The sequence below is a fragment of the Trachurus trachurus genome (assembly GCF_905171665.1).
Source record: "Trachurus trachurus genome assembly, chromosome: 20".
Taxonomy (NCBI): domain Eukaryota; kingdom Metazoa; phylum Chordata; class Actinopteri; order Carangiformes; family Carangidae; genus Trachurus; species Trachurus trachurus.
This window is the reverse complement of record NC_139911.1, coordinates 14,707,453-14,730,004: the sequence shown is the minus strand read 5'-3', so window position 1 is coordinate 14,730,004 and position 22,552 is coordinate 14,707,453. Positions and strand designations below refer to the sequence as shown.

General features: G+C 41.9%; 1 protein-coding gene across 1 annotated transcript in view; it reads left to right on the top strand.

The window, feature by feature from the left end:
* The window catches only part of ptprn2 (protein tyrosine phosphatase receptor type N2), a gene marked incomplete at its 3' end in the record, with an annotated part of 123,636 nt that extends 103,387 nt beyond the window's left edge, over window positions 1-20,249 (top strand). Inside the window, exons 14-22 of the mRNA XM_083995575.1 lie at window positions 3,121-3,268; window positions 4,326-4,399; window positions 7,950-8,027; window positions 11,035-11,154; window positions 12,117-12,283; window positions 14,741-14,794; window positions 15,822-15,886; window positions 18,087-18,160; window positions 20,178-20,249. Of these exons, the coding sequence (XP_083851701.1) occupies window positions 3,121-3,268; window positions 4,326-4,399; window positions 7,950-8,027; window positions 11,035-11,154; window positions 12,117-12,283; window positions 14,741-14,794; window positions 15,822-15,886; window positions 18,087-18,160; window positions 20,178-20,249 (852 nt within the window). The remainder of the gene's footprint in view (window positions 1-3,120; window positions 3,269-4,325; window positions 4,400-7,949; window positions 8,028-11,034; window positions 11,155-12,116; window positions 12,284-14,740; window positions 14,795-15,821; window positions 15,887-18,086; window positions 18,161-20,177) is intronic.
* Between the last annotated feature and the right edge of the window lie 2,303 nt (window positions 20,250-22,552).

The window sequence follows — 22,552 nt, the reverse complement described above, 5'->3', positions numbered from 1 at the left end:
ACATGGTGGGGGTCCTTTTTGTGAGGCCTGATCACCCCTCACACACACACATGCATACACACGTATACACACACACATGCATACACAGACTCATATAACTGCTATGCTACAGTTTGGTGCCATCAGGACTCGATGTTGTGCCCCACTGTGCGGCCCACCGCAAGACTTAAAAAGTCTTGCATAACGACTTCCAACTTCAAAAGTGAAATTGGATGCTTCTGTGTGCTGAGTCATCTGCTCTCTTTTTTTTTCCAGAGCTTTGACACACCTCTGCTGTTTTACATTTTCTATCTTCTCTCGTTTGCTGTTTTCAGCTGCAGCATGCTCCTGGAACATTATCTGCTCCAGTTAATGATTAAAAACATTAAAAACCATGAGCACATGTACTGTAACATGGAAGCATGCGTTTCCATGTGTTACTGCAGCACTGTGTCCTTTCAGCACCATGGACAGCACTCTACAGTCACCAAACTTTACTCTTTACTCACAAACGCCACGGTCCCCTGCTGTCCAGAAACAGGGTCCAAATGTTGCAACCATCTCTGTTCTTGTAGTGCTCCTTTGCCTTAATCACCTCTCCCCTGAAAAAAGGAAAAAAAATCAATAATTATGTAGCCCGAGGCTCTTTTTTCATTATGTTTAGTTGTTATTGTACTTTTTTTTTTTGAATGATGAATTATTTACTCAAAAGGAAAATAGACTCAGGCAATGGAGAATAGCCACTGACTAATGCAACATGATTTGCCCTCAGTGACTTTTACTCACAATTTTAAATTTAGTTTATGAGCCAAAAAACAATTTGCTGTTCCATTTAATGCAAAACAATGTGTTCTTTTCATTTAGCTATTATTAGTCACACAAAAACATACATATTAATACCCTCTTTTTTTCCACCTCTCGCTGTTGTTTGTCATATCATAAAGCCCCCCCCATCCCACCCCCTGTACAAACTGTTACCGGCACTGTTCGTTTTAATTTGACAGCAGGGCTTGACAGTAATGTGTTACCTGTTGTGTCTGGCTCCCCTGGTTCTCCCTTCATCCTGATTTCAGCCATCACCCTCTGCTGCCGAGGAGACTGCTTAGGAAGGATTAGACATTGTTTCCCTGACACCCAGGCCTCCCATCCCAACCCTCTGATTGGCAGACATAATCCCCCCATTCACTAAACCTTCGTTACCCTGTCTCTGGAATACGCCACGGTCCGCTGCCTCCCCCTAGAAACGGGAGGGCTTGATAAGGACCTGCTGGCTGCATTGCATTAAGCTTGCGAAAATATGAATCTGGAATGCAATCGATTCAGGGCATCGTTTGAATAGAATGGGATGCAATTCAGAGTGGCTGTATCAAGTACATGGAGATGTAATATTGGGAGGGGAGGTGGGATGCTGTCAGACTGGCAAGCAGAGAGTACTTGTACAGGGTGACAAGATCATAGTGATGACAGGCTCTGTCAAGTGGCCATAATGGCATGCTGTCATTTTCCAGGGGAAGACAGCACCGTGTATTTGCGTGGGCGATGCACAACAACACACAAATGCAAATATACGTGTTGCCTTCCACCATTAGAGTTGACATTAACTAGATTTTTTTCCCCTTTTCATGATGGAGTTGTTTCTTTCTTTTTTTTTTGTTAGTGCATAAGAATTAAAAGTTGAAACAGGGATGGTTCAGAGTGTAATGGCAGAAATCTACGGTGGTGTTTCAGAAATAGTCTTCCATGTCATTAATGGGTTCAGACAGAACGCCCTGTGCTGCCGCGTTCTCTCATTATGCAGCTGCATAAATCACAAGAGTTTTCTGTTCCTTGTGTGTCTTTTAAGACCTGAGTGGCACCTCTGGTAGAATATCTAACAATAAACTTTGATTTGCATTGTCTGTAGGATTGTAAATTTCTTATAAGCCACCTAATATCTCGTGCGTTGATGCAGGAGACGTCTGAATTCATGAGCCATCAAAGGGTAATTGCCTATTATATGTTGGACAAGCTTATTTGTGATTACCATCTAGGTAGGAATTGTATATGTTCTGCAAAGACTTGGATTTTCCCTTTTGACAGACAGGAGTGAATAAATCGGCTGTAACAATAGAGTGTCACCTCTCCGCTCAGCCTACCTATACTGCCTTTAATATGGGATAAAAACCCAGCACATCTGGGTATCACTTTCATTGTATTAGCCAGCTGATCCCTGACATCAGTTTATGAGTCTGTAATCTTCTGCCTCACACAATAGCGGACTAAACCATTTAACCCCGTCAGGAGGGGAGTCATGATACAGGAGAGGAAGCAAAACACAGCGCAACGCTATAAGAAAGAATCATCTTGCCAGCTACAGCCTCTAAGCTCCATAAGACTTGCCCTGGTTTGGGAGAAAACACACACACGCAACACGCACAAACACACATACACAAACACACACAGGCCTCCACCCCTCCCCCTTCTCTTTTTCCATCTTTGTCTCTCTAGCGAATTCAATTTTGTCTTCTCCAAGCGAGGGCTTAAATGCAGACAATCTTATCAGTGGCTGTGCAAGCAGTGAGGGACGTGATTGAAACACCCCTGAAGTATTTCCAATGCAGACAAACCTTTCAGGAGTCTTAATTGTGTGTGATTTTTTTTCTCCCCCCCCCCCCCCCCCCCCCCCACACTACCCCACCCCACCCCACCCCCCGCCCCTCCTCTCTCGGTCAAACACACATGCACAAACACACAAAGACGCAAACATTAGCATACCTTCCCCACCTAGATCTTCAGCAGCCTCCTCCTCCTCACCCAGTTGTTATGCTATACAGCAGCTTAAGACAATAATACACCATGACACCTGATCATAGCTTTAAAGGAGAGATGCTGTTGTCAGGGGTTTAGTGTTTTTTGCTCCAGTTTATTTATTGGTTGGATCATATTGAGGAAACACAATGGGGGGAAAAAATATAACAACAACCTACCTCCACCCAGCTCTGATAAAATAAGAGTGAATTATTTCTCTTGTCTCTTTTCTCTTTCAATCAAACGTTTGTTGCGAAAACAGACACATTTAGAGATGAATTAGTTTTCTGTTGCATGGTTTTTTTTGGCTTGTCCTTTGAAATGGCTGCTAAGGTGGTCCGTGTTGTCCTCTAGTCCTACATGGAGGACCACTTGAAGAACAAGAACCGTCTGGAGCGTGAGTGGGAGGCCCTGTGCTCCTACCAGGCAGAGCCCGGCGCCTGCAGCGCGGGGCACGGCGAGCAGAACTCCAAGAGGAACCGCTCAGACGCCGTGGTCGTGTGTGAGTCCATTCAGATGTCCATTCAGTTTTTTTTTCTTTGTGTTTTCTTGCTGTGAGAATGTGGCCCACCGTCGACAAGTCTGGAGCAAAGCAGACCGTGTTCATCATGGTGTTGCTGATCTGGTTGTAAACAGATGCTTCAAGCTACATGAAACCAGTTGGGTAAACAAGCCAAAACAGTGTAGAGCATATGTTTCCTAACAAATTATCAGTTCAGCTCATTTTTCCTGAAAACCAGTGGACATCATTTCAGGGGAGATAATTATCTTTTCTTAATTTAAAACAACTTGTTTTGGGATTTCTCCTCAAATGAGATTGAAAATAGGGAAGCAGCACTTTATTAGTGAAATATATTATCATTACCTGGTGTTTGACTGTATGGCTCTGTTCTGCTCTGTGGCTGTTCACCTGCCAGTCTTACATTATACAGTACAGAGTCTTACCTTATCTTCAAGTTCTTTTCTACAATGAACAGTTTGTAAATACTCGTTTTAGACCATAAATACAAGCACTGTCTTTCCTGACCTAGCTGATTACTTCTGTAATAGACATCCAATCCATGCAATGGTTGGTTTAAAATTGAATACATTATAATTAACTAACTAGTTCTACCCTGCAATACAATGCAATGAATCAGTTGCTAGGGTTACTGTCAGTCAAATATGACACTGAATATATAAAACTAAGTTTTAAGGAGCTTTAAAAGCAAATGTATTAAAGTACTGACTGATTTTGAAGTTGGACAGATTATATGAACCCTGCGATACTTTCACTTGTTTAAGAAGAAGATGATTTTAAAGCTCACAACCTACAGACTTAAGATAAAATATTTATTATTATTTCACAAGGAACATTCCTTATTGAAGGTGAAGCAATTCAGGACTTCAGAATAGTGAGTGTATGAATGATGAAAGTCTGGTGAAATTGCACTCCCTGCAGCCGTTACCATTTCATATTCCTCTGTTGTTGCTCAAAATTCTGTTGTTATTGTGCAGGGAGAGGAGAGAAAAAAAAACTGTGGAAATGTGCGTTGATGAATTATGCATCTCCATTACAGATGATCATTCCAGGATCACCTTGAAAGCGGAGAACAACCACGGCAACTCAGATTACATCAATGCCAGTCCAATAGTGAGTATTGTTTATTCATTATGGCTCCACGTTGTGGCTAATATCTGCTGTCCCTGGAGCCTTTTTGTACCACCAGCACCTGTTGTGGTTGGATTTTACTTAGAGATAAAAAAGACGTTTCAAAGGACTTGTCATCGATCCAAGTGCATTGATCTTTTTTTTTAAAAACTTTGTTCTCCATTCTGGGAGACCCGTGGATTCGGTTTGTCTCGTATAATCACACTGCTACTTTCGCTGGTTTCAAAATGGCCGCTCCCTGGAGATACCTTCCCACCCTTGTTTTTCATTCACACTAAAAAGAATTAAACATTATTTTTGACTAAACAAGTGTATCCCATGCAAATCCAGGAAGACCTCAGTGTCAGAGGGGCTAAAGTTTTTTTTCTTCTTAAGTATTTTTACCCAAAATATTGCCAGTCATGATTTCCCAGCGGCTGCTGAGAAGGGATTCCATCAAAGGGGAACAGGAAACTATGCATTTCAAATATAGTGCCAACATTTCTGTAGAGATAGATGAGGGGGAATACACACAGCTGCACTAAAAGCCTATTACTCTCCAGAAACAAACAATAGGGACTTTTAGATGCTCGATTCCTTCCTCTATTTTCTCTAATGACATATTCATAGAGGTTTTTTAGCTTATTTTAACAAAGCTGTAATGCGACATTTGCCATCTTATGGAATCATAATACAGTTAATCAATCAGGGGAAGAAGTGAGCAAAAAAATCTGATTGGTGCTTTAGAGGAGTGATATAAAGTTATTCAAAACAGTTTTGGTGCAGTAAAAAAAAAAAAAATAGACAAACGGATGTTGAAGATGGGTGAAGTAATGGCGGATGCAGTGGTGTGCGGATGAAAGGACAGTAATTACAGCACAAAAGGGACCCCTGGCTGAGCCCAGCAAAACTGTGATAATTATGTCTGTCAATGCAGCTTCTTCCTCCTCATTAGCTTCAGGGGCAGTGGCCTACGAGTAAATAATCTGTCGCTTCTTTCTGGGAATCCAGGGTCAGGGAGGCAAAGGGAAAGGGGCGATCGGAGCTCCCTTGGAAAGCACAGGGTGACACACACACAGGGAAGGACTCGGACAATGGTTAATGCTTGACCACAAACGATACAAGCACTCCCAGATGTACGGGATCATTAGCGTGAGGGATGGTCGGAAGGAATGCGCAGTGACACAAAATGTGCTCATAGCTTAATTGTCCTTGCCTTGACCGGCCTTTTTTTTTTTAAGTCAAAGAGTGTATGCCGTTTCCATTTCCCATCTCATCTCCCTGCTTTTTGTTTCCAAACCATCTGAGGTGAGCTCAAACCGGCATTTAGCTCCCAAGCTCCCTGTCTTATACAAACACAGGATCAAGGCTCTAGAGCAAGGTGTTGAAAAGTTGAGGCTCTTCTCGAGGAACAGATAAGCTATTTTACCTCAAACCAAAGAGCACTCCTTTGCCTTTTCTTGTTGCAGTCTATCTTCTTCCCACAATGGCAAGGGGAGGACAGCTGAGACGCAGGACTACTCTTTCATGTTTGCATTTTAGTATTCATGCAGGGATGTCAGCACACAGCTACAGCATGTCTGTGTCCTTGAGATTGGCCAAATGGAGTGGCAGCACCAGCATTCGGCACCACCTTTCATTTCTGTGTGGGAGATTTTTTTTCTTTTTTTTCTTTTTACAAACAGACATGAGGGATTTCTAGCAAGAAAGATGAAAATAATGTCGAACAACACGGTTACAGCTAATTGAAGTACAACACTGGGTAATGAACAGGAAGTTTCCTGTATTCACCGGTCCTTTGTAAAAATGTCTTCAACAGAGTGGAAGGCAGGTTCGTGTAGGTGTCTTGAAAGAGCATTTTCAGTCGCTCATGTTTCACTCTTGCCCCCAGTCATCATTTAGTTACAACTGCAACACCCAGAATTAACACTGACAGCGTGTAGACACGCCACACAGCACACTTACAAACACAAACACTACTCTGTTTCTGTTGAGCTTGACTTGCAATCACCGTTTATAAGGTAAATGAGAAAACATTACAAACTATCATCAACTATATCAAAAATAATAAAGAAATTGATTATTATTATTATTTAAACATTTGGACTGAAGTTGTATGTTTGGTTTCATCAGCCCCTCTAAGCATAAAGAATTAATCCTGTTGTCGAGGCTATTAAACAAGAGGAGAGAAAAGCATTATGGTAATATCAAAGCTGCAAAGAAGTGAGCTGTAATTATTTTCCTTTTAAGGTTGAGTGTCGAGGTCCAAATGAGTCTGAAAAACACACACACATGAGAAACTACATATTTTTTTACAACTTTTAAGATCATGTTAGGTGTCCTTGACAAGTTATTCTTCAGCTTTAAAAGAAAAAAAAAAGCCATAAGTCATAAAGAGAGAAAAACCCATTAAGTTTAACCTTGTGACTCACTGTAGTGACGTTTCTTGATGTTTCGTTCAAGAGATCACCGCTCACTAAATGCATCTATTGTAAAAAATCACTCAAAAGCAAGTTAACGTGCAAATAAATGAGTCAGTCGGGCTTTAATTTTATAAATAAACGACTTCATTTTACCCTCATTTTTCGACTTTTTTAGGTCTAACCATAAATAACGTTGGAAAAAAACCCCACACTATCAAAAAAACAGCTGTGTTTGATGTGTCATCCATCATTATAAGGCCAAATATACCTCGAGAATACATTGTTACATACCCACCTATTTCTCTTCAAGTAAAATATGTCAACATCTTTGCCCTGATGCATCTCACACTTGGGGGTGTGCATAAAAATTCATTCAATAAAATGTGATCATTGATTTTGGGAGGGCGGCCCAGCCAACACCTACTCAATCAAGCCTCAATCACCTCCCTCAGATCAAGTCCCCCTGCTGTCATTACATCCCACCTCAACATGCAGCTCCGTCATGTCAAACCGCCTCCAGGCTTTTCGAGTCCCACCACAGTATCATGTTTCATGCAGAAACCTGTCAAAGCGTGGAGAGAGAAAAAGCCATTTCATGAGGTCGTTGACAAAGTATAGAGGTGTGAAGACGTTGTAGACAAGGCTGTACATGTCTTAACCAAAGCAGCGAGATAATAAGTGGACTTATTAAGTGGTTATTTTGAAAATTCAAAGGGTTGGAAGTCAGATTTGTCACTGGTGCTGTTTCTAGACAGAAAGCAAACTCCCAAGGTCCTCTTGAGTTTTTTTTATGCAAACATGATGCTTCAAGAAACTGATCTTTAACATTTTTTCCCCCCTACAAAAACAAGAAACAAGCCATGTCCTTCAAATATGTGCCCAGCATCTAGTGTATGACATGACAGTCACAGCTCACCAACAGCATTGTACAACATCTTCTGCTCTAATCATAACAATGAAGAAAAGCAACATCTTAAGAGGAGAAAACAAGAGTCTGAAACACAGCAGAGAGTATAAAAAGTGGATGTATTTTCCTCAGGAGATGCTGGTCTCCTTGTCCTTCCCCCCTCCAAGTCCTAGACATTCTGCCTTCCCAAACACCATCTCACACTCTGTTACCTCTCTCCCAGATGGACCATGACCCGCGCAACCCTACTTACATCGCCTCGCAGGGCCCACTTCCTTCCACCGTGGCGGACTTCTGGCAGGTAAAACTCATCTCCATTCACAGCTCATCTTTCAGTTTTGTACTGTTGTTTCCCAAATGGAACAAAAACAATGTGGTCGAGCCCTTATGTCTGACACAATGGTTTTGTGTGATTTGGCCGATGCTGTCTGTGTTTATGATGTCTTCTTCTTCTATTCTATATCCTCTGTGTTTCACCAATGAGGGGGTGGGGGGGTTGTAGTTACATTTGAGCTAAGCATCTGATTTTCTACCTGGAGTTTCCAGAAGAAACTATTTGGTAGAGAAAACTTATTCTGTACTTACTTATTCTCTATAACCCAGTGAAAGTAAGTCAGTAACTACTGAGTGGATGTTGCATATACAGTACACCGATATTGATATAAAACCTCAATTTGTGTATTTATCAATTTGCATAAGAAAATTCCACTTCAATTTTAATTACGTTTTAAACTCACAGTGGTAATAGACATTTTTAGTATCAGAGTGGCTTTAAATTGTCTGAAGATAACACTGTATCCACTGTACATCACACATAAACACCCATAAAAGTAACAGAAAGAGGACGTTCCTAGTAACATTAATGACAGCTGTCACTACCTCTTCAGCCACATTGCAGACAGGAACTGCCAGTAGTTAATTCTTCATGCTTTTAATGACGCCACTTTGCAGGAATGTAAACAAATAGAGGCTATTAACCAAGGCTCAAATCGTAGCCCATAGTGTAGTTCACTGGCTCCATAGCGACATTATACTCTGTGTTTATGTCTCCCAGAGGGCTCTGGGAAGTGTAGTTCCAAAACTTAGAGCATGATTACCCTTCAAATAAATGGAAGACAAAGAATGACTGTGACACACGTTGTAGCGCTGTGACACAAATATAATGGTAATACATGAGAAGCACAAGCTGGGGCTGCAAATAACAGTGCTACTATTACATCAATAAAACAGTGTCACAAGCCGAATGTGCACAGACCTGCAGCCTATACAGTAGTTGTATATAGTAGCCTCAGTCCACACTCTCCCAGGAGGTCGGATTTTATTCATATTAATGTTGATGTTTGCTTATATTTGCATTTTAGTCAATGCTATTTGAATTTCCCCCATGTCCATAAATGTCAGAGCAGCTCTCCATCAATCACCAGGTATAGGCTATTGTGAAGCCTGTCGACTTGAGCGGAGGTATGCCTTAAATGATGCATAGTCGCCAAATGGCGGCCTTATTTGTTAATAGGACAGCACTGTAGTAATTAGTGGGCCCATCACCTCCATATGGTGAAGTAACTCCACTGGCCGTGACCAGGATGTAGAAGTGTGGAGCATAAATCCTGGCAGAGCAGCTGGCCCTGCACTCTGCTCTCTGCATCTCGTATTGAACGGATACCCATTTTGTATCATTATGATAGTGCTGACTTTGTGCTGGCACAGACGCTGGAGCCTGTTTGTGAGCAGGGAGAGAGTGGCACAGCCAAGTTCAGTCTGTGTTGGTTTGGTGCCGCACTCCGAATGCAGTAGAGTTTAAATCAGTTTCTAACCACGAAAAAAATAAAAACCTTCTCCCAACCTTTGTCCTCACAGCGCCCTAATTAATTTTCTAAAAAAACTCAGTACCTATACCTAATTATCTTGGAAAAATTACCTTAATTGACTGCATCAGCTCTAATAGGAATGAAAGGTGCCCTGTTCCCCGTGTTTAATTTGTAAATTCGAAAGTACCTCAAATGAAACAGTTGATAATTATCTCTTAGTCATTTTGGTTATTTGTTTGTTTGTCTGCCAAATTCTTTGTCTGCCAGGTGAATAACTGCATATCCATTATCTAATGAATTGGCTATTTAGCCATGAACTCAACTCTAAATCTTTCCCAATTAAGCAGAAAATAATGGAAAATTAGACTCAGATTGGCTGACATAGTGAACATCAGTCCTGTGACTGGGAATAAGTAGTAACCATTCATTATTCAATATGGTTAACCTTCGATTGTGACAGGACAGTGGGGTAAAAAAAACACATTCTTTCTCTCCATTAAAAATAAACAAACTGGGGAAACACTGGCACTCTCATGCAAATGTCCTGTGCAGGAGGCAAATCTTTTTGCTCTGTCCTATCTAATCCACACTGGCCCCAGGCAGCGCTCTGAAAGGCGGCTCTGCTCTAATCCTCCACTCCTCATTCCTCCACCCCTTCATCCTTCACTCCTTCGTCCGTCTCCCCGCGTTCCCCTCCCTCCATCTCTGGCTATTACCTTAGCTCTGCTGGGCCTTGCTCTCCTGCTCCGCTCCTCCTCACAATTCAATGCGAAAAGCAGCCAATCAGTGGAGAGTCGACAGGGCAGCACCTTCAGAGCCTAGACGTTTTTTATTATGTCTAAAAAAACACAAATGATGCTGGCTAAAAATGGAGACCAACATCGCTCTATTTCCTCACTACCTCCAAATATTTGCCAAACCTCTACAAGACTAAATGAATAATATTCCCTCACATTATCACCTTGCCTAATCTCATCACATCCTGCCACAGTTGGCGTGTAATGTGTCCACTGGGCTGGATCGCAGAAGCTTGTGATTAGTGTATAGTCAGGGCCATTGTGTTTTTATAGCAATCATAAAACCTGTGTTTCCTCCTCATTTTCCTAATGGCTGCCGTGGGCCTATATATTTTTTTTCCAAAGGACACATTAGATTGTGATCAGATGAAATGGAGCAGCGGCACCAGTAGAAGTTGTGATCTCGCTCAGACGACTAAGAGAGGGCGACACATGACGCGGCCTCCTGCTGCTCCATCCGGCGTTTATCATTTGTCACACGCAGAGAGGTGACATTTATTCATACTTCCTGGACCCAGATTAAGAAATCAATTTCACTCTAATACAAGGCCGGCGTGTAATGCTAATGTGCAATATGCTGCTCCTAGTGGCGCAGCTCCGCTACACATTAGCGATGTCGTAATTCCACGCAGGTGCTTGAGGAGAGCGGTGTCATCTCAGGATGTGTTCAACAGACGTCTGACATTTCTCCTCTGACGTGCAGATGGTGTGGGAGAGCGGCTGCGTCGTCATCGTCATGCTAACCCCACTCTCTGAAAATGGAGTCAAGCAGTGTCACCACTACTGGCCCGACGAGGGGTCTGATGTCTACCACATATACGAGGTACGTGTCAGTGTTTTTTGAGATTTAATACATCGAGTTTCATTTTTATTTGTTGGGGCTCCCACACTATTTTCACCACTTACTGTGAGGCTGTGAGAATAGTTTTTGGAGGAACTTCTTTCAGCTAAAGAGTCCCTGTGAAGCTGTTGTGTAACAGTAACGCTTTTTTGCTGTGGAGTTTTCAAATTTCACTTTAGTTTGGGAAGCAAAAAAAAACATATTCATTCATTGCAAATTTCACAGGAGTGGTGGTAGAGATAAGTATCTCAAAAGCGTAGTTTTGGTGTGAAAGGTGGCATGGAGAACGGAAGAGGAGAACACAACAGAACAGCAGCCTGAGAGAAACCATTTATTTGTAATTTTCAACAAAAAAGACAGAAAAGAGAAAAACTTTCAATCTGACACTATTGGGAAAAAAATTACATCTCAACAATACTGCATATATAGGCTAGTATTCTAATAGAGACCACTTCCTCATTTTAAACTGGCCTTTCACTGGCTGTCTGTTAAAAGTCCTCAGATTTCATGGTGTAAACCGCTCACTGCTGCAGAAACACAGTCTGAATAACAAAAAGATCCTTACTTTTTTCCCCCCAATAGTTTCATGTCATTTCATCACACAGTGACTGTCCAGTTTCACTTGAGCATACAAACTCTTAGGGAAACAGTTATTTCTATGAAACATCACCAACAAGAGAATTAAAAGTAAAAAACTAAAATGTAATCCTGTGTTTTCACAATCCAAGACTGTCAATTAAACCAAAAAGAACCATCCATCTTAACGAGAGTATATGGCCAGAAACAAGACTGACAGATATGGTTAGTAAGGGAGCAGGTGCATATAAACGTATCTACCTGCAGGGCTGGAGCTGAGTCAGACGATATGTTTTACGTTAAGATTAAGTTATGGTCGCAGCTGAAGACATAAATCATTACCCTGCGAATATCGTTTCTATCTTAAGGTCAACCTGGTGTCTGAGCACATCTGGTGTGAGGACTTCCTGGTGCGGAGCTTCTACCTGAAGAATCTCCAGACCAACGAGACGCGCACCGTCACTCAGTTCCACTTCCTGTCCTGGATGGACCGCGGGATCCCCACCTCGGCCAGGACGCTCTTAGACTTCCGCAGGTAGAGTGGAGACTCTGCACCTCGGCAGATTTCAAAACAGATTTTCACCTTTTTTTTTTCTTTTTTTTTTAACAACTGGCCTTTATCCTGCGCTTGTTCTTAATCACCTTCCCTTATATTCTGTATTCTGTCAGTGCCTCTCTGGTCCGTCTCCTTTTACCCCTCTGCCTTTTGGTGTCCTAGAGAATGGTTCTAATAAGGACTGTGTTTCTGTACTATCCCTTTCATCCTGGGCCTATTTCCCTCACCTCCCTCCAGCACATGTGATGCAGCAAATTAACAGTCCCGCACTGCCTGGCTTGGCTTGGGAAGAGAAGAAAAGAAATGAAAAAAAAAAAAAAAACACCTAATTCAAACACCCAATTAAATGAGAGCTGTCTCGCTAAAAACATGGGAGAGGGGGAAAGCTAGTGACTGAATAACCTCACTCTGTTCTCCATATAATGTGTTCTGGCAGAAGAGAAGCAATAGCTCCTCTGGGAAAACCCAGGAGGGATAGGAAAAGCCCTCCAAATGAGAATAGATGCATCTGATTTGTGGATGGAAGTCTATCCCTCCAGTTTGAATGCAGATGAGAGGAGGGGAAAAAGAGGATGTGCAGTGTTATCATGTCATCCTTTCCTGACAGAGTTGGTGCTGTTAAATTAAACTGGGTGTAGCTGGCAGGCAGATCTATTTATTTATGGTACTGGTGTGCAGGTTGGAGCTGTTTTGATTACATACATAAGTTTTCCTTTGCTGTCTAGCTCTCCCTAATGACCAGATTGCCTTGATGTAACTCCATTAATGCTGCTGTAGGTTATTGGGAAACTAAAGCTCTCTGATTACGTGACTCAGAGATCCACACGAAGCACTGTACACTCACGGTTTTCACGGTTTCGGCCAACTCAGTATTTTGCGGTTGCCAGTGTCATTTTTGTGATGTTGCAGCTAGTAATATGAGCCCAGTTGCATAGTCACAAAAGTGATCATTGGAAACTGTGTCTCCTCAGCCAGGCCTGTGCACAAACTGTCTTTCTGTCACTCCTGACTCTCTGTCTCCCTCCTCCTCCTCCTCCTCTCACCGCTCCTTCCTCTGACTTGCATGGGAACTCCAACCATCTCTGTACGCTCTGCCCAAGGACGTACTCTGATTTACCTCATATATTTGCCAGTAAAATACCTTAAAAAGCTAAAATGCACATTCAATGTGATGTAATTTGATGTAAAAAAAAAAAAAAAAAAGAGAGAGAGAAAGACTTCAAAATAGTAAATAATAAAACATTGTGTTTCAATAAAACCAAGCTTTTTGTTACCAAACACCTTTATTTTATCGAAGCAAAAGGCAAATCTCAAAGACATCAAATAGAGCACACCTGAGCTTTGAAATGCAAGCACACAGTTCTTGCTGTTCACAGTTGCACTTCTTAAGGTCCAGATACACAGGAAGCTTCACAAAAACATATAAAATACAAAAACTAAACATACATGGGTTCAGAAAACTGGAAATATATATCAGTAGTAATGGAAAAAGAGGAAATTTTCCACAAACTAGCAGTGGTTATTATAAAATATTTATATAAATATAATATATTGCAGTATCTGTAGCAATTAACCATTATTATGAGCTGCATCACAATATTATCACTAGTAGTAGTAGTGTTGATAATATAGTGGTAGTAATTGTTGACAGCAGACACATAAATTGATGTAATGAAATGTTCATGCAACATGATTTATGTTATATTCTTTGTTTTATTCACATATTGTGCTGTACTGATTTAACAAACAATACGCAGAGCAGACAAACTGCACACATGATGAAATATACAGACATTTATTTTTCTCTCCGTCGTTGAAAGGTGGAAAAAAAGAAAAAAAAAAAAACGGGAAGCGGAGAGACGTGGAAGCTCTCAGTATAGTCAGTTTCCATGGCAACAGCGGGGTGTGAAAAGGCTTGTTGGCCTTCACCGTGCCTGTGGTGTATAACATTCATAACTGGCCAGGGTTAATGCGTCGGCGGTCGGCAATCACAACATCACACCACCACATCCATCACCCACATGTTACAATAATGCTGTTTGAAATGATGCTCAATTTATTTACATGGTGCAACACGGATCTCTCTCTCTCTCTCTCTCTCTCTCTCTCTCTCTCTCTCTCTCTCTCTCTCTCTCTCTCTCTCTCTCTCTCTCTCTGCTCAAATTAAAGTGATTGATTGACAGGAGGGAACATCTCTCAGGATTGTGTTTGTTCCTTGATTATTGTAGCCATTAATTTCACCCAGACGGCAGCGCAGGAGTCCCTCATGAGTCACATTTGCTTTAATTTTCACTGTTATTACTCAGCAAAAAGAATCGATCCTGTTTCCAGAGTGTAATTTAACAGCCTGTTTATTCAAGACGTATTGTTGTAAAGCTAACAATAACATCCCATTTTCCCTTCTTTTTTTATTTTTTATTCTTATTTCTATTGCAGAAAGGTTAACAAGTGCTACCGGGGTCGATCTTGCCCGATAATTGTTCACTGCAGGCAAGTATAACTATTTGAACCTTGTGTCAGTGGCTGAACTGCTGAATTGGGATGCAGAGTGTTTGTCGTGGCCTGTGTGTTGGAGGGGAGAGGCTGTTTATTTAAACCCCGCTCAGTCCATTTACTCTATCTGGGTCCACTGGAGCCGCTGTTTATTCCACTGGCTGTGTCCGTATGGAAATAGTCTGGTACAAAGACGTGCAGCCGAAGACTCTTCCCATTTCCCATTTGGTTGAGTTAGTTAACTGGCCTTGATTGGTTTGTATTAAACACCAGGTATCTGTCTGACCACTTTTAATAGTCACATCCTGTTAAGTCATGCATGGGGTCCAGGCAGCCCCGCTCTCCCTCTGAGGGAGCCGTACAGACAGAGTGTCTAGCACTGGATTAATGAAGCAGTGGTGCTCAGGCCGCTCTCCTGTTTTATTGGCCTTGCCTTTATTAGAGCGATGTGCACGCCTTGTTTGCAATTAACATGCAGAGCCGTTGAATGGCCGGCGGGCACAAAGGGAGGCTTTTCATAAGACTATCTCTGGAGTAATGGAAAAGCAAGGCTCTCCAAAAGCTGTTCTCGAACCGCCCCTGGCCTCTCAACCTCTCCTCTGCTCCTGAGGTGCATGCATTTAAAAGCCTTTGTCCCCAGTGCGCCTCAGAAACCATTCCCCTCTCCCCAATAGGCGAGCGAGTCTCAAGACCACACATGCTCTCGTGTGCAAAGGCTTAACGTAATCACATTTATTGGAGCATCAAATATTCAGATCTCCTCAGGTACTTTGATAGGAATATTAAAGATTATTATTGATTTCTGCTATTTAGGTATTTTATTATATCTGTAATATCAGGCTTTAGCTTGTCGGAGGCAGCAGTGTGTGTCTGACTACGTGTTTAAATAAACTCAGCAGATGCAGATGTAAATGAGCAATTTGTTTCCTTATAAGAAAAACACTCTGAGATTAAAGCATCCCGAGCTTCACTCCACCACCTTAATGATCTCTCTCTCTCTCTCTCTCTCTCTGACTCTCTGCAGTGATGGAGCTGGCAGGAGTGGGACTTACATTCTGATTGACATGGTCCTCAATAGGATGGCTAAAGGTAACGATCAATGGCTTCCCTTTCACTCTTTCTGCTTGCGTTCAAGTGTTGCCCTGGCAACGCTAAAGCCTCTCATTTTCCACAGAGGGTCTTGGGGATGCATTAGAGGGTGACTTTTCTGAGGCCTGGAGAGGCAGCGAAGACAGAGGCAAAAAAAAAGAAAGAAAGAAAAAAATGGAGGGAGCTGCGAGGAGAGGAGGGAGAAGAACAAAGAGGAAACAGAGAAAGAGAAAATGAAAACGAAACCTACACCCACATTAGTAATTATCTATTTAAGCCACCGTCACGCCATATTGACCTGCATCACAATTGCGACATGAATTTAGATAGGACATGCATGGAAATGAAATGTTTAAAGGAAAAATCCATTCAAATGTTTTTGATATTTAATGGGAGCAGTGTGTTTATTTTACTCTATTATTGATTTATTCTTAACAATCCTTAAAAAATGTGCCGTGCATTCATTGAACATTGTCTACATTCGCTCCTGCTTCACACAAAACCCAACTGGGATCACCACGACGATGGCAGAAACATGGCCGTCCAGGTGCTTTGTCCATGTGTTGGTCCGTTGTCGGCTCAGCCAGAGATAGATAGATAGATAGATAGATAGATAGATAGATAGATAGATGGACTTTAAAACATAGGGAGATTATCATCCACACGTCTTTAGAAAGGAAAATCTGCCTGAAAAGGATTTTCACTGCATCGCTACATATATATAGAACAGGTTTGAAGACAGATTTCTTTTTCTGAATTTTTGCTTCCTGCAACAAGAACAATCTGTGTTTGTAGTCGAGTCTCCACAGTGACGAAGCAGGAGCTGCAGCTTGAGAAGAATAAGCACCATTTGCATGAATAAACAGTTACATCATTTTGTTTGCTGGCCCACAAAAAAAAAAAAAAAAAAAAGTCTGGTTTGGCGTATCATTCTTTGAGGTATCCATGTTCTCCACTGCTATTGTCGCACAGGAGCAGAGTTCTTCCAAAGGCCATCGTACGTCACTTAAATACCCTCCGTAGCTAAGCCCACCCCCCACCCCTGACCTTTGCCCTTTCACCTCCGGCCTTTAACCCTCCCTGTTCTGCTCGCCCCCCACCGACCCCCCCACAGTGCTCCAGCCCTGTCAGCGGTGCGGCGCTTCCCCCCTCGCTGCCTGTACCACAGTAATAAGCCTGACTCGTCCCGATGGAGGTTCATGTAGTTCAGTGACGAATGCAGCCGTTGTCCGCGGTGATGAAAGGTGCCACCCAGTCTCTTTTTAACCTTTTGTTTCTCGCCCCAGAATCGAATGTATAAAATGAACATAATCTCGCTCTCCAAGGCTTTTTCCTTTCGGTCGGAGAGCCTCTCTTCAGCTTAACTTTGGAATCCAGCCTTTCGGAGACATGAAAGTCTTGTCGGAGCACTGGAGTACTTTGAGCACTAAGTCCAGCTGCATTAAATCCCCCTTTCTCTCTCTCTCTCTCTCTCTCTCTCTCTCTCTCTCTCTCTCTCTCTCTCTCTCTCTCTCGCTCTTCCACACATACATACTTTTTACTCCTGCTCCCTCTCGTCTGCTTCCTTTCTCTGCCTCCCTTTCTGCTCTCTCCTACTCTCTGTCTCACTCTCTCATTCTCTTTCCTCCCATCACCTCTGGTGTTCTTCTCAAAATCCGTGAATCTGAAAGTAGAACAAGATTTCCAGATTAACATCGGCCAATCCCGACTCCTCTCAGCAGCTTCTGATCACTGTTCAAGACAAACAACTGTTACATGGGTTAATCATCAGCATGGCTACTGCAAAGGCTATAAAACACTGTAGTCAGAGTTTGTTAATTCTCAGACACGCGCACATAGTATGTGCACACACACACACACGCACTGTGATATGGTTGTATCAAAAAGCTCTTAGCAGACTTCATAATCTAAACCAATTTTTTGAACAAGACTCTCACAGAGAAGCAAGCGCTCTGTTTTTTTTTTTTTTTTTTTTTTTTTTTAATGCATTATTGCACATTTCCCAGACCCCAAAAATATCCTCTTGCATATTTTATCGAGAAACAGTCTGTGGCTCTCGTCCAAGTCTTTCGAGGGATGAATGTAATAATTTTCAATCGCTGCACTGTTCCAAAGGGAGCCCAGTATAAAGAGAGATTGACAGATGTGAGCTGGATTACTCCGCTGCTTTGAACTCAGTCCAATTTTCGGTCTGTTGCAGGTGCTAAAGAGATTGATATTGCCGCTACCCTGGAGCACTTGAGAGACCAGAGAGCTGGCATGGTCCAGACAAAGGTAAGGTCCCCGGCTTTGAGTTTAGAGAGATGGGGGGTGGGGGGGGGGTGAAGGTGGGGGGAGGGGAGGAAGAGGAAGAGGTGGGGGGTTGCAGTCATTCAAACAGACGATTGTCTACTTCATCTGCACAGGATCAGGGGGAAATGATGTGGTAATTGATAACTGCTTCAGGATTAGAAAAAAATACATTGTCCTGCTCCAGGTTTTATCTGTGATACAGAGATGTGAGAAGTGACCGAGATCTTGTGCCACTGAAATATTTTGCCCATGAAACATTTTTGCCCTCGATTTCCATCATATGATAAACATAGAGAGATAGAGAATCTTATTGAATTAAAGGAGGGGAAACAGAAAAAGCAGCAGATCCTCTTCATGTTTAGAAGCCGAAACCATCAGCGTTTTCTCTTGAAATTTTTTAATTGATTATCAAAATAAAAAAATAAAAAAATCCTTTCCTTTTTGTTCCCTTTCATCCATGTAAATGTTTATTACCCAAGCTTTCAAACCTCTGCGTGGCGCATGCAGCCACTTAAATTCTCTACAGTCGATATCACAGCGGGCCCTCAACCTCACACCATTTTAGAAAATAGTTTAAGGTGTGTACAAAGCATTTCCTCTCGCCCACTAATGCAAACATCAGGTAGGAAGTCTAGTTTTGTTTCTCTCTTGTAATTGGAAGAAACAATAATAATGATGATAATAATAAAGGCGCAGCTCATGCAGCGGCTGTGGCTGGTAATATTTATGGCTGCTGCTCACTAACAGACTCCAGTGCACCTAGATGCTTCATTAATGCTGCTTTTACAGATGTGCTTTGTTCAGTGCAGAGCAGCTTTCCAAGCACTCTCTCTTTTTCTTCTCTGACAAGTTTAAGTGAAATTATATCGGAATATTGTTGATTCCACTTTGTGGTTTCATGCTGAGGCTACACTGAAATTAGATTGTAATGAGGTATGAAATTTAGAGTTAGGTTTAACGGATTGGACACCCAATTATCTTTATTTTTGTTGCTTGCAAATAAAAAAGAAGGAGGAGGGGTGTTTATTTCCCTTCTTTCTCTGCTCTGGTTACTGCTTTTGACAGACATCAACATGCAGTGATTACAGCATGTCTGACTGTTGTTTCTTCCTTCCCCGCCATCCATCCATCTCTGATCAGCCAAGCAGAGATTGATCTCCCCCCAGTGGTGGGACTCTGAACAGCACAACACACACAAAACTTGGTCTTAAAAGTGTCTTTTATTATTATTATTATTATTATTATTATTATTATTTTAAATACGCAGAACTTTAAACCCAACATGGGATTAGATGCAGTCACATATAGACGGACGTACTTACATATATTCTGTCCGAATCGCATCATCAGAAGACACGTAAAAATAGAAAACATGAACACTCCACATAATCTCCGCTGCATAGTGAAAGGCACGGCCACCAGTGACTCCTCCGTATCGATTCAGCCTATCCTCAGGCCAGACTATGGCAGGCTGTGTGTTGACACATCTAAAGACTGTTCCCTCCAAACTCCTACGTAGCTTTTCTCTGTGAGAGGAGAGGACCCCGTGGCCTGCAGCCTGAGGAGAGGAGAGGAATATAAAAACACCAGGTCCATGGGGCAAACATCAGTCAGCCCCTTTTTTTGCTCCACAGGGAAAACTATGAGTCAGAAGCACAAACAAATGCACACACACACACACACACACACACAAAGAGCTGAAAGACAGCTTGACTCAAAAGCTCCATTTTAAGACACACCTGGCTGGATCGATGGCAGTGCAGGGTCCGCCTGAGTTGAAAGCCCAGAGAGCGCTTCACCTTCACCTTCACCTTCAGACTGTGGTCACACGAATCCCAGGCAGGGTCAGGAGAGATGGAGGAGGAGGGGGAGGAGGAGGCGGCGGCGGTTGCCAATCATTTCTGCAGTGGCTTTCCTGAGCCATTACACTCAATAAAACTTTCTTCTTCCTTCCCTTCCCTCTCTCCATGCTTTCTCTCCTCCTCCTCCTCCTCTTCAGGAGCAGTTTGAGTTTGCGCTGACAGCCGTGGCAGAGGAGGTGAACGCCATCCTGAAAGCGCTTCCTCAGTGAAGGCATCTTACCCCCCCCCACACCCCACCAACCCCCTCCACCTTCTCCTCGCTCGCTGAGCACCAGTTTCCTCTGCCCACTCAAGACTGACATCTCTCTCTGCCCTTCCCTCTCCTCGCTCCGTTTCTCTCTCTCTCTCTCCTGTCTCTGCCTCCTCTTCACCTCTATATATACTGTATACTAATGAATGTCGTGCCAGATATCGCACCCGGATCCATATTTGCAAAATCTGGCCTCAGAGTGCGGCTGCTGATCTGAGATCCGCGTCGTTGCGAGCGATTCGGGAGCAGACAAGCGGGTCCTGATCTAATCTGATGGAGGAACTTGGATCAGCAGTCCCGCTGTGAGGCTTCCTGTCGATATGATCCCCGGTCCTCTATAACTGTGATGTTGTTCCTGAACATACCGTTCTAGTGCCACTGACGAGATGTTTGCGTGATGTCAAGTGAAGATTTTTTGTTCCAAAATGAGCTATTTACTCTCGAAAGCTGAAGCCTATGCTTAGAAAATGACTATTCGCACACTGAAAACAGATCACAGTAGGGCTGCAAATAACATGATTAATCACTTAGTCTTTGAAGTGTTAAAAAAGAAATATTGGAAAAAATATGCAATGTAATGTCTTCATTCAACAGTCAAGTATTTAAAAATATGTAATTTACTGACAAATAGGACAACAATAATTGTATTAGAGAATATTTGGCAACACAGCTCAAAAAATACATTTATTACCAATCGACTATTTGACTAATCAACTGACTTTTGCAGTTCTAGTACCTTCAGAATAATAATAATATGTAAAGTAAATTAAGTTTTTGCCTGTAAAAATCATAATATTGTACAGAATGAATTGATGTACTGGATACATATAGCGTTTTGGAAATAAACTCCTCACGTTTCTCCTCTGTGATCTGAATCAACTACTATACAGTATACTCAGCATCACATGTACAGATGTTGAAGTGTGTGTGTGTACTGTTGTATTTTAGGTCCAGACATCTCTCTCTCTCTTTCTCTCTCTCTCTCTCTCTTGTATCGAACCACAGACACAGAAAAACGCCTCACAGATCACGATTATCGCAACATATCAGCTGTTTTTTACTCATCGCCTTGTTGGTTTTACATTTTACACCATGAAATGTTTGTTACATGAACATCCCTGTTAATATTAAATGTGAAGTTTACCAACCGAGATAGTTATAGCTTCTATTTAGAGATACTGTCATCCTATATCACCATAACATCATAACAATATGATATATTTAAGCGGAATATTGGAATTGTAAGTTTGTTTGTCCCTCCATCACTGGTATATTGTGATATTTTGTGCAACATGACAGATTATTCCCTCAATGTATAGACGATGAATGACTTAATGAATCCCCCTATAGTGCTATCTGAAATATATATACTGAGAGCCTGAATGAGAACTATATATTTTGTGTGAAAAGTAACATTCAGATTGATAATAAATGCGAAGAGATTATACTGTTCTGCTGTCTGGTGTTGGATTTCATCTCTGATACACTCGCTCTCTCTCTCACACACTCACACACACACAGGAGGGAGAGGGCTGCTCTTAACAATGGAAGGCATTTGATTGAATGGGAGCCTTAGTAAAGTCACAAAGAAAAGCAGTATCATGCTCCCGGAGGGTTCGTATCTGGGAGAGACTCGCAGTTTTTGTACAGATGAAATGTTTGGTTCAGCAGCTGTGTCAGAGGAGAGAGTGGCTGGGACGTGAAATGAAATCACTCATGTATTTCAGCCTCTGAGGTCTTTCGCAATATCACACCAGAGGAGGAGGCTCAGAGTCCAGTGCAATCAGTGATTACTCCAGGACACGATGGTCAGCTTTTTAGTATGCAACTGCAACAACCCCTGAAATATGTGTATGTCTGATTTAAATCTTTAAATTTTAACTTTTTGAGGATATTTTCAAATATTTATATCAAAAAAGAAAAAAGAAATGGTTAGAATGCACCAGGATAATCCACTTACTATTAATACTGCTTTCCAGAGAATCCTACATTATTTTATTATATTATCACTCAGTCATGTTATAAAAAATCCAATTAACCTTCAGTGTTTACAATGTAACATTTACCATTATAAATCCTTTATAGGGCGTTAAAACATTTGGGTTGCCATGTTGAGAAAATGACCTCAGACTGATGTGTATCCCCCCAGAATGACATGAACATTTTATAGACTTGTTGTTACAAACATCAATGTGTGATTAATAACAATAATCAGCACCACTTCACTATACAGTATGTTCACCTTTTAAGCTTTTTAAACAG